At 51.7% G+C, this 12,228-nt stretch overlaps 1 protein-coding gene across 1 annotated transcript in view; it reads right to left on the bottom strand.

Moving 5' to 3' along the window:
- The window catches only part of MAP3K2 (mitogen-activated protein kinase kinase kinase 2), a 28,184-nt gene extending 18,320 nt beyond the window's left edge, over positions 1 to 9,864 (bottom strand). Inside the window, exons 1-3 of the mRNA XM_072122003.1 lie at positions 9,515 to 9,864; positions 1,810 to 1,879; positions 176 to 294 (exon numbers count right to left, since the gene is read on the bottom strand). Of these exons, the coding sequence (XP_071978104.1) occupies positions 176 to 294; positions 1,810 to 1,813 (123 nt within the window). The 5' untranslated portion in view covers positions 1,814 to 1,879; positions 9,515 to 9,864. The remainder of the gene's footprint in view (positions 1 to 175; positions 295 to 1,809; positions 1,880 to 9,514) is intronic.
- Between the last annotated feature and the right edge of the window lie 2,364 nt (positions 9,865 to 12,228).

Raw genomic sequence — 12,228 nt, 5'->3', positions numbered from 1 at the left:
TACAGAAAGGTGGATGCAGCTCTGGATGTGACTGGAGTGCAGCTAAAAAAAAAAAAAAAGTACGGACTTGATAAAATGTCAATCGTGGAACAAAACCTTTGAGATGTTTTACCAAAACTTGCAAAAGGAGGGCCACAGTATTGGAGCATATCCAACGCTCTACACGGACACCTACCTGCTTCTTGGGAGAGGAGGTTTTAGTTGCGCTGGATTCCTGCAGTGACAGGGACCGTCCGCTGGCTTTGTGAAGGACGACCAGATCCTGCATGATGGAGTCCAGCGCCTGCTGCTCATCTGTGGGGAGACAAGGACACTGCAGTCACTGGTCACGCTGGAGACACATCCGTGCACACGCCACTAACATAAGAAGCTGCAGGTTATACCCCGAATAAGGCTTTATCCTATAAACATACTGCTACATTATACATACATACATCAGTGCTGCCTCTCCTCCACCTGTGCTGGGGGTCCAAGATATCAAGTCCCTACGATCATAAAATGATGACCTGCCGTCCCTTCACATACATGAGCTACACTATTAGGCTTACACTGAATGACATGTGACCCGGATGTCTACACTGAATACTGCACCACATTCCCAGCTGAAGGAAAGGCGGCGAGGGTTTCCCCACTAACGCATGCAAATGACAAAGTTTCAATTTACTGACAGCAAGCAGAGTGCTAGGAAGATGCATACAAATACCTACACTGTGAAGCCTGTCGCTACAACCCATGTATTCACAATCTGCCAAAAGATTTGCTACAAAAACTCCTGCCTGACCCCGAACACAAAGCTCAGGGTGAGACATGACATCATGTGTTTATCCACCACAATCCTCCCTGAGGCTTATTTATTCTGCACAAACAATGGCGCCCGCTCAGAAGCCGACTGCGGTGAAGAGCTGAAGCTTAATATGTCAGGGAAAGGTGAACACAACAAGCAAGATGCTCCGCAGCAGCAGCCCAAAAATGACTCCATTATCAGCATCTCCAACAGAATAGTGAGTGCAGCTCTGGAGTATAATACAGGATGTAACTCAGGATCAGTACAGGATAAGTAATGTCATGTATGTACACAGTGACTGCACCAGCAGCAGAATAGTGAGTGCAGCTCTGGGGTATAATACAGGATGTAACTCAGGATCAGTACTGGATAAGTAATGTCATGTATGTACACAGTGACTGCACCAGCAGCAGAATAGTGAGTGCAGCTCTGGGGTATAATACAGGATGTAACTCAGGATCAGTACAGGATAAGTAATGTCATGTATGTACACAGTGACTGCACCAGCAGCAGAATAGTGAGTGCAGCTCTGGGGTATAATACAGGATGTAACTCAGGATCAGTACTGGATAAGTAATGTCATGTATGTACACAGTGACTGCACCAGCAGCAGAATAGTGAGTGCAGCTCTGGGGTATAATACAGGATGTAACTCAGGATCAGTACAGGATAAGTAATGCCATGTATGTACACAGTGACTGCACCAGCAGCAGAATAGTGAGTGCAGCTCTGGAGTATAATACAGGATAAGAAATGTCTATGACAATATATAACTATACATCTGTGTATATGTACAATTATAAAAAATTAATAAAAATTGTTTGTACAATGAACTTGACATTTTTTTTACAGCAAAGAAAAGACTGGAAATTCTAGATGTTTCTGTTTGAATGTTTTATATATATGAAGCTCCTTCTCTTCCCTCTCAGTCATATAGAAGCTCCTATGTGACCTGATATTTATCAGTGCATTGTTTGTTACAATGTATCTGCGCAGCTCATATGTAACAGTGTAGAGTAACTTACCCATGACAGCAGGTAGGTGCTAGCAGTGATCAGGGAGATGAGGGTCCCATGTGCAGGTCCAGTCTCTCTCCTGCAACAAGAGGGAAATTCCTTATATGCATCTTATACAGGATAGAAAATAACAGCAAATCCCATCCAGACCCCCCATTATAGAGGATGGGGGGGCGCTCCCTGCCGCCCCTACAGACACTTCCAAACCTTCCCAGGAGTCGCCCCCCAGGGACCATGAGGAGGGGGTGCAGGGTCTCAAGCTGGAGCAGAACAGGCTCTAAAACCTGCAAACCAGTCAGGCTGGAAAATCCAGAGAAACACGGCCGGGGATCCTTCCCAAAAACCACGCGGCTTATTTCCCAGGACACAGACGGATCGGGTTTCTGGTTCTAATAAGGTTCCTGAAGTATAAAAATGACATGCTGCAGAACACGATGTGAAGACAGCGCAACGCTCTGCAGACTAAACACTAAAACCCCCCAGGGACTAGGACAGGGAGTTCACCGCCGGCCCCCCAAGAGATACAAGGGGGACCAGCGCGGGACTGCGGCGCCGGTGCTCCCAGGGACATTTAAAAGTAAAGTTATAAGCCGCCATCCATCCCAAGCAGACCCGATCCCAAAATCCTTGTCCCATGAAGACACATGGGGGGGAGGGGGGGGGTCTATACGGGGACTGCAAAAGGTCATCACAGCCAATAAAGGAAATCTACCACCAGGATGAAGAATTGTAAACCTAGCACTGACCTACTGGTGTGCACCTCCTCTGCTAGGATCTGCTCTTCTCTTCTTATTCCCTGTCCACCCCCCCCCCCCCCCCATAAAAAAGGACTGAGCCTGCACGGCTCTGGGTTCCATAGGTTTTAATGGAGCCTGGAGCCCCTCAGGCTCATTTGCATATTTGAAAGCCTTTGATTCTTCAAAACAAGGGCATAAAAAGCTTAAAGAAAAGCACATCCTGGCAGAGGGGGCGCACACCAGAACGTCAGTGCTTATTTTACAACCCTTCATCCTGGAGGTAGATGTCCTTGAACGGCCTGTAGTGTCATCATATCCGCTGGGTGTAGTAGTCCTGGATGCAGCGCCAGCCCCGGTTGGACCCATCCGTCACATGGTCTCCGTACAGTTGATCACAAGGCGTCAAAAAAAACAGACCCCAATTTATAATGAGGTTCTTTTGGGGCAGCGCCAGAGGCACAGGGGATGGAGGACGTTCCAGACCCTCGCCACCAGTAGTCATGCTGCACAGAGCGGGTCATGGGGGGCACATCGCTGGCATAGCCCCTGCACACAGGATGCAAGTATCTGCAGAAACCGGGAACATCATCATCAGAGCTAAGGGTCTGTTACACTTGTATCTATATATTGTAAGGTGCAGCATAATACAAGGAGATCTTCTTAGCTGATACAATGTAACAACACTACAGCGAATGTAATTTCCTGTTTTTTTTCTCTCCCTGGAGCACAAACTCAAGCTGTAGCGCAGTACAAACAATGCATCAGCCGCCAGAGAAAAGGGAAGTGAAGGTTCAGGAGGGAAATGTCACCAAAGCCGCAACCGGACCGGATCTACTGTGTGACCAGCACCACCATCATCCTATACTCCAGGACCGGATCTACTGTGTGACCAGCACCACCATCATCCTATACTCCAGGACCGGATCTACTGTGTGACCAGCACCACCATCATCCTATACTCCAGGACTGGATCTACTGTGTGACCAGCACCACCATCATCCTATAATCCAGGACCGGATCTACTGTGTGACCAGCACCACCATCATCCTATACTCCAGGACCGGATCTACTGTGTGACCAGCACCACCATCATCCTATACTCCAGGACTGGATCTACTGTGTGACCAGCACCACCATCATCCTATACTCCAGGACTGGATCTACTGTGTGACCAGCACCACCATCATCCTATACTCCAGGACTGGATCTACTGTGTGACCAGCACCACCATCATCCTATACTCCAGGACTGGATCTACTGTGTGATCAGCACCACCATCATCCTATACTCCAGGACTGGATCTACTGTGTGACCAGCACCACCATCATCCTATACTCCAGGACCGGATCTACTGTGTGACCAGAACCATCATCCTATACTCCAGGACCGGATCTACTGTGTGACCAGCACCACCATCATCCTATACTCCAGGACCGGATCTACTGTGTGACCAGAACCATCATCCTATAATCCAGGACCGGATCTACTGTGTGACCAGAACCATCATCCTATAATCCAGGACTGGATCTACTGTGTGACCAGCACCACCATCATCCTATACTCCAGGACCGGATCTACTGTGTGACCAGCACCACCACCATCCTATAATCCAGGACCGGATCTACTGTGTGACCAGCACCACCATCATCCTATAATCCAGGACCGGATCTACTGTGTGACCAGCACCACCATCATCCTATAATCCAGGACCGGTTCTACTGTGTGATCAGCACCATCATCATCCTATACTCCAGGACCGGATCTACTGTGTGACCAGCACCACCATCATCCTATACTCCAGGACTGGATCTACTGTGTGACCAGCACCACCATCATCCTATACTCCAGGACTGGATCTACTGTGTGATCAGCACCACCATCATCCTATACTCCAGGACTGGATCTGTGTGACCAGCACCACCATCATCCTATACTCCAGGACCGGATCTACTGTGTGACCAGAACCATCATCCTATACTCCAGGACCGGATCTACTGTGTGACCAGCACCACCATCATCCTATACTCCAGGACCGGATCTACTGTGTGACCAGAACCATCATCCTATAATCCAGGACCGGATCTACTGTGTGACCAGAACCATCATCCTATAATCCAGGACTGGATCTACTGTGTGACCAGCACCACCATCATCCTATACTCCAGGACCGGATCTACTGTGTGACCAGCACCACCATCATCCTATACTCCAGGACCGGATCTACTGTGTGACCAGCACCACCATCATCCTATACTCCAGGACCGGATCTACTGTGTGACCAGAACCATCATCCTATAATCCAGGACCGGATCTACTGTGTGACCAGAACCATCATCCTATAATCCAGGACTGGATCTACTGTGTGACCAGCACCACCATCATCCTATACTCCAGGACCGGATCTACTGTGTGACCAGCACCACCATCATCCTATACTCCAGGACCGGATCTACTGTGTGACCAGCACCACCATCATCCTATACTCCAGGACCGGATCTACTGTGTGACCAGCACCACCATCATCCTATAATCCAGGACCGGATCTACTGTGTGACCAGCACCACCATCATCCTATAATCCAGGACCGGATCTACTGTGTGATCAGCACCATCATCATCCTATACTCCAGGACCAGATCTACTGTGTGACCAGCACCACCATCATCCTATACTCCAGGACCGGATCTACTGTGTGACCAGCACCACCATCATCCTATACTCCAGGACTGGATCTACTGTGTGACCAGCACCACCATCATCCTATACTCCAGGACCGGATCTACTGTGTGACCAGCACCATCATCCTATAATCCAGGACCGGATCTACTGTGTGACCAGCACCACCATCATCCTATAATCCAGGACTGGATCTACTGTGTGACCAGCACCACCATCATCCTATACTCCAGGACCGGATCTACTGTGTGTGATCAGCACCACCATCATCCTATAATCCAGGACCGGATCTACTGTGTGACCAGAACCATCATCCTATAATCCAGGACCGGATCTACTGTGTGACCAGAACCATCATCCTATAATCCAGGACCGGATCTACTGTGTTCAGCACCACCATCATCCTATAATCCAGGACCGGATCTACTGTAAAACCAGCACCACAATCATCCTATAATCTAGAACCGGATCTACTGTGTGTGATCAGCACCACCATCATCCTATAATCCAGGACTGGATCTACTGTGTGACCAGCACCACCATCATCCTATACTCCAGGACCGGATCTACTGTGTGACCAGAACCATCATCCTATACTCCAGGACTGGATCTACTGTGTGACCAGCACCACCATCATCCTATACTCCAGGACCGGATCTACTGTGTGACCAGCACCACCATCATCCTATACTCCAGGACCGGATCTACTGTGTGACCAGCACCACCATCATCCTATAATCCAGGACCGGATCTACTGTGTGACCAGCACCACCATCATCCTATAATCCAGGACCGGATCTACTGTGTGACCAGCACCACCATCATCCTATACTCCAGGACCGGATCTACTGTGTGACCAGCACCACCATCATCCTATACTCCAGGACTGGATCTACTGTGTGACCAGCACCACCATCATCCTATACTCCAGGACCGGATCTACTGTGTGACCAGCACCATCATCCTATAATCTAGGACCGGATCTACTGTGTGACCAGCACCACCACCATCCTATACTCCAGGACCGGATCTACTGTGTGACCAGCACCACCATCATCCTATAATCCAGGACCGGATCTACTGTGTGACCAGCACCACCACCATCCTATACTCCAGGACCGGATCTACTGTGTGACCAGCACCACCATCATCCTATACTCCAGGACCGGATCTACTGTGTGACCAGAACCATCATCCTATAATCCAGGACCGGATCTACTGTGTGACCAGCACCACCATCATCCTATAATCCAGGACTGGATCTACTGTGTGACCAGCACCACCATCATCCTATACTCCAGGACCGGATCTACTGTGTGTGATCAGCACCACCATCATCCTATAATCCAGGACCGGATCTACTGTGTGACCAGAACCATCATCCTATAATCCAGGACCGGATCTACTGTGTGACCAGAACCATCATCCTATAATCCAGGACCGGATCTACTGTGTTCAGCACCACCATCATCCTATAATCCAGGACCGGATCTACTGTAAAACCAGCACCACAATCATCCTATAATCTAGAACCGGATCTACTGTGTGTGATCAGCACCACCATCATCCTATAATCCAGGACTGGATCTACTGTGTGACCAGCACCACCATCATCCTATACTCCAGGACCGGATCTACTGTGTGACCAGAACCATCATCCTATACTCCAGGACTGGATCTACTGTGTGACCAGCACCACCATCATCCTATACTCCAGGACCGGATCTACTGTGTGACCAGCACCACCATCATCCTATACTCCAGGACCGGATCTACTGTGTGACCAGCACCACCATCATCCTATACTCCAGGACTGGATCTACTGTGTGACCAGCACCACCACCATCCTATAATCCAGGACTGGATCTACTGTGTGACCAGCACCACCATCATCCTATACTCCAGGACCGGATCTACTGTGTGACCAGCACCATCATCCTATAATCCAGGACCGGATCTACTGTGTGACCAGCACCACCATCATCCTATAATCCAGGACCGGATCTACTGTGTGACCAGCACCATCATCCTATAATCCAGGACCGGATCTACTGTGTGACCAGCACCACCATCATCCTATAATCCAGGACCGGATCTACTGTGTGACCAGCACCACCATCATCCTATAATCCAGGACTGGATCTACTGTGTGACCAGCACCACCATCATCCTATACTCCAGGACCGGATCTACTGTGTGTGATCAGCACCACCATCATCCTATAATCCAGGACCGGATCTACTGTGTGACCAGAACCATCATCCTATAATCCAGGACCGGATCTACTGTGTGACCAGAACCATCATCCTATAATCCAGGACCGGATCTACTGTGTTCAGCACCACCATCATCCTATAATCCAGGACCGGATCTACTGTAAAACCAGCACCACAATCATCCTATAATCTAGAACCGGATCTACTGTGTGTGATCAGCACCACCATCATCCTATAATCCAGGACTGGATCTACTGTGTGACCAGAACCATCATCCTATAATCCAGGACGTTATCTGTTGTAGGACAATAATCTGGACCCTTTTATAATCCACAGGGATCCCCATGGACAGGGGGCCAGGGAGAAGACACTGCTGTCCCCTAAACCTAACAAGAAGCCGTAATACTGGGGTCATGTATCACAAAAATGTAGGGTGAGAGGAGGAGGGGCTAAGGGGTCACCAGTGGGGGGTGACTGTACTGTACCATGGTGCCAGCAGAGGGGGGGGGGGGGGGGAATCTACCACCAGGACGGTACCATGGCGACAGCAGGGGGGGGGGTCACTGGACTGGTACCATGGCGACAGCATAGGGGGGGGGGTAACTGGACAGTACCATGGTGACAGCGGGAGGGGGGGGGGGGTCGGGTGAGGTCTAGACGGTACCATGGTGACAGCAGGGGGTGACTGGACGGTACCATGGTGACAGCAGGGGGGGGGCACTGGACGGTACCATGGTGACAGCAGGGGGGGTGTCACTGGACGGTACCATGGTGACAGCAAGGGGGGGGGGGGGTGTCACTGGACGGTACCATGGTGACAGCAAGGGGGGGGGGGTGTCACTGGACGGTACCATGGTGACAGCAAGGGGGGGGGGGGTCACTGGACGATACCATGGTGACAGCAAGGGGGGGGGTCACTGGACGATACCATGGTGACAGCAAGGGGGGGGGGCTCACTGGACGGTACCATGGTGACAGCAAGGGGGAGGGGGTCACTGGACGGTACCATGGTGACAGCAAGGGGGGGCTCACTGGACGGTACCATGGTGACAGCAAGGGGGAGGGGGTCACTGGACGGTACCATGGTGACAGCAAGGGGGAGGGGGTGGTCACTGGACGGTACCATGGCGACAGCAGAGGAGGGGGTGACTGGATGGTACCATGGCGACAGCAGAGGAGGGGGTGACTGGATGGTACCATGGCGACAGCAGAGGAGGGGGTGACTGGACGGTACCATGGCGACAGCAGAGGAGGGGGTAACTGGACGGTACCATGGTGACAGCAGAGGAGGGGGTAACTGGACGGTACCATGGTGACAGCAGAGGAGGGGGTAACTGGACGGTACCATGGTGACAGCAGGGGGGGGGGTCACTGGACGGTACCATGGTGACAGCAGGGGGGGGGGTCACTGGACGGTACCATGGTGACAGCAGGGGGGGGGGTCACTGGACGGTACCATGGTGACAGCAGGGGGGGGGGGTCACTGGACGGTACCATGGTGACAGCAGGGGGGGGGGTCACTGGACGGTACCATGGTGACAGCAGGGGGGGGGGTCACTGGACGGTACCATGGCGACAGCAGAGGAGGGGGTAACTGGACGGTACCATGGCGACAGCAGGGGGGGGTCACTGGACGGTACCATGGTGACAGCAGGGGGGGGGTCACTGGACGGTACCATGGTGACAGCAGGGGGGGGGTCACTGGACGGTACCATGGTGACAGCAGGGGGGGGGGTCACTGGACGGTACCATGGTGACAGCAGGGGGGGGGTCACTGGACGGTACCATGGTGACAGCAGGGGGGGGGTCACTGGACGGTACCATGGTGACAGCAGGGGGGGGGTCACTGGACGGTACCATGGTGACAGCAGGGGGGGGGTGTCACTGGACGGTACCATGGTGACAGCAGGAGGGGGGGGCACTGGACGGTACCATGGTGACAGCAGGGGGGGGGGTCACTGGACGGTACCATGGTGACAGCAGGGGGGGGGGGGTCACTGGACGGTACCATGGTGACAGCAGGGGGGGGCTCACTGGACGGTACCATGGTGACAGCGGGACATACATTATGGCGGACGGCACTGACCTGAAGGCTTCTCCCGCCCCCCAGCCCGCACCTCCCGGGATCCGGGGGGACACAGGCCCGGGGGCAGCTCCTCTCTCTGGCCGGACACCAGTCACATGAGTCCGCGGCTCCGCTGCTCTCCCGCGGCCCTGTCACAAGATGGCGGCCATCTGGTCTCGGCGGCGCCTAGAAGCCGTGGATGATGTCCTGCGCTCCGGAGCCCGGCCTGCACACGGCGCGACTGCTGCGGATCCCGAATATCCCGGAGACACCGGGCAGCGGCGGGAGCGGAACCAGCGGCCAGACACGTGACGTCACCGGGGGCGTGGCCAGCCTCCTTCGTGGCAGTGACAACAGCAGGGGGCGGGCTTTTCCTGTCATTCCACCAAAAGACGTGGTAAAAAGGGGCGGAGTCACAAGCGTTTGATTGACATGTAACTAGAAATATCACAGCACCTCAAAATAAAGACAGAACCTAAAATACTAAAACTTGTCCCCAAAAGTCTGACACTACGAGGGTGTAAAAGCTGTTTTTTGTACAAAAGTGGATACTTGTATCCACCAATCAGGTGGCTGCTGTATCAACCTCCTTTCTTGAATTGGAGACTGGCTGCTATTGGCAACAGGACTATTTCCCTGTATAAATAAAGTTTTGTACAGTAATGAACATTTCCTACAGTTCGGCAATAATTTTCGAAAATTGATTAAAATGCCCTGGGTTCAGCTGCAGCACAATTTAATTTAATTTAAACTTGTCGGGGCGATTTGGAACACTTAGTTTAGTGTTCCAAAAAAAACGTATACTCACCTTGACCGTTGTTCCCTTGCGCCCCAGATAACTGGGATAGTCCAGGATAGCTGGGATACAGTCCCGGCTTTACTATAAGGCCGGCGGCACACATGGCGTTTTGAACCCGTTTTTGGGCCGTTTTTAAGCAGTCCTTTAAAAAACACATGCGGTTTTTGAAAACGCATCAGTTTTTGACCAGTTTTGATTAAGATAATTGGTAAAACCTGTCAAAAACAGATGCGGTACGATCGGTGTGTACTGAGGCCCTCTCCATACTCCCTTTACACGGGAGTATGGCCTTCGGACAACCCGACTGATTCAGACAAACCGCGGAATTTAACTTTCAAAATTGTGTCGCAAGCCATGCACTCACATGCACCAGGAAGAAGAAGGTGAACTCCGGCGGATCTAAGCAGGGAAGCGACACATGCAGGATATCGGGCTCACGATCTTAGTGAATCGCGGCAGACCACGCACCACAGGGATCGCAACGGAACGGGTAAGTAAATGTGCCCCAGTATTATAAAGGGGGGGGGGTGCTGGGGGTTCCAGGAATTCAGCAAAATCCAATATAGGACCAGTTCCAGAATCACAGTGGATTTTGGGTTGTAATCAGGGGTCAGTGCCATAGAGCGCGAGCCCCCCCGACGCTTCCAGGCCAGCTGACACTTTTTGTTGCCCTCGTTAGGTTCTTTGGGATTTTTTGAAAACCTCTTCATCACTTTTGCTGCATTTCACTCGAGTGCAGCCACTGATACTATATGCAAGTCTCTACACACGGGCCTTAGGGCGCGTTCACACGTTCCGCTATTGTCGCGTTCATAACGTGACGCTAGCGCACAGTGGGCGGGGCTCGGGCCGATCGCATATGCGTTTCCCGGGAAACGCATGCGATTAATAACCCGATCGTATGCATTTCTCTGGAAATGCATATGCGATCGCCCCAAACTCCGCCCCCTGTGCGCTACCGTCGCGTTATGAACGCGACGATAGCGGAACGTGTGAACGCGCCCTCATGGTTTCTACTCAGACTGAATGTGCTGGTGTTAACGTGGCCTAAGGGTGAAGACACACATGGCGTTTTTAGGCCGTTTTTAGTTAGTGCGTTTTCACATCGTTAAAAACGCATGCGTTTTTTAAAAGGTTTGAGCAATTATCTTAATTCAAACTGGTCAAAAACCCATGCGTCTGAAAACGCACTAACTAAAAACGGCCCAAAAACGCCATGTGTGTCTTCACCCTAAGATATAACACACCAACCAGGAGCACACAGCATAAAATCTGCACACCGTGGTTTCTGTGTATCCGGACTGAATAGAAAGATTTCCGGCAGCATTGTGTCTGCTGAGGTTTATCTTTCACCTTATGGAGCAGGAACGTGAAGGCGATTATTATTGCGCTGACCGGCACCTCCAGTTTTCCTTCACTTACCTCATCGCCCTCACGTTATATATAAAGGGCAAAGGACGACATTGTTATCTACAGCGAAACATTCCACTCGCAGCGCACGTCACCTCCTCTGTGATTACTGCAATGATCTATCAGCTCCTTACTGCGTCCATCACTGACTCCCAGACCTTGCACTAAGGGTTATATTCACATGCTGCAGATTTGTGGTAGAATGTGCTGCAAGCATCCAAGGGGTTGGACCAAGAACGTTGTGCAGGGGCATGAAGGGACCCTGCCATGGCGACTTGGAACACTAAAACACCCAAAGGTCCTTATGGTCACCCTGTAGTATTTTTAAGTGAGGGCGGTTCACACGTTCCGCTAGCGCCGCGTTCATAACGCACAGGGGGCGGAGTTTGGGGCGATCGCATATGCGTTTCCAGAGAAACGCATGCGATCGGGTTATTAATCGCATGCGTTTCCCGGGAAATGCATATGCGATCGGCCCGAGCCCCGCCCACTGTGCGCTAGCGGAATGTGTGAGCGCGCCCTGAAA

The sequence above is a fragment of the Engystomops pustulosus genome, chromosome 8 (genome assembly GCF_040894005.1).
Source record: "Engystomops pustulosus chromosome 8, aEngPut4.maternal, whole genome shotgun sequence".
NCBI lineage: Eukaryota > Metazoa > Chordata > Amphibia > Anura > Leptodactylidae > Engystomops > Engystomops pustulosus.
The sequence above is the reverse complement of the archived record's forward strand: the minus strand, read 5'-3'. Positions and strand labels throughout refer to the sequence as shown.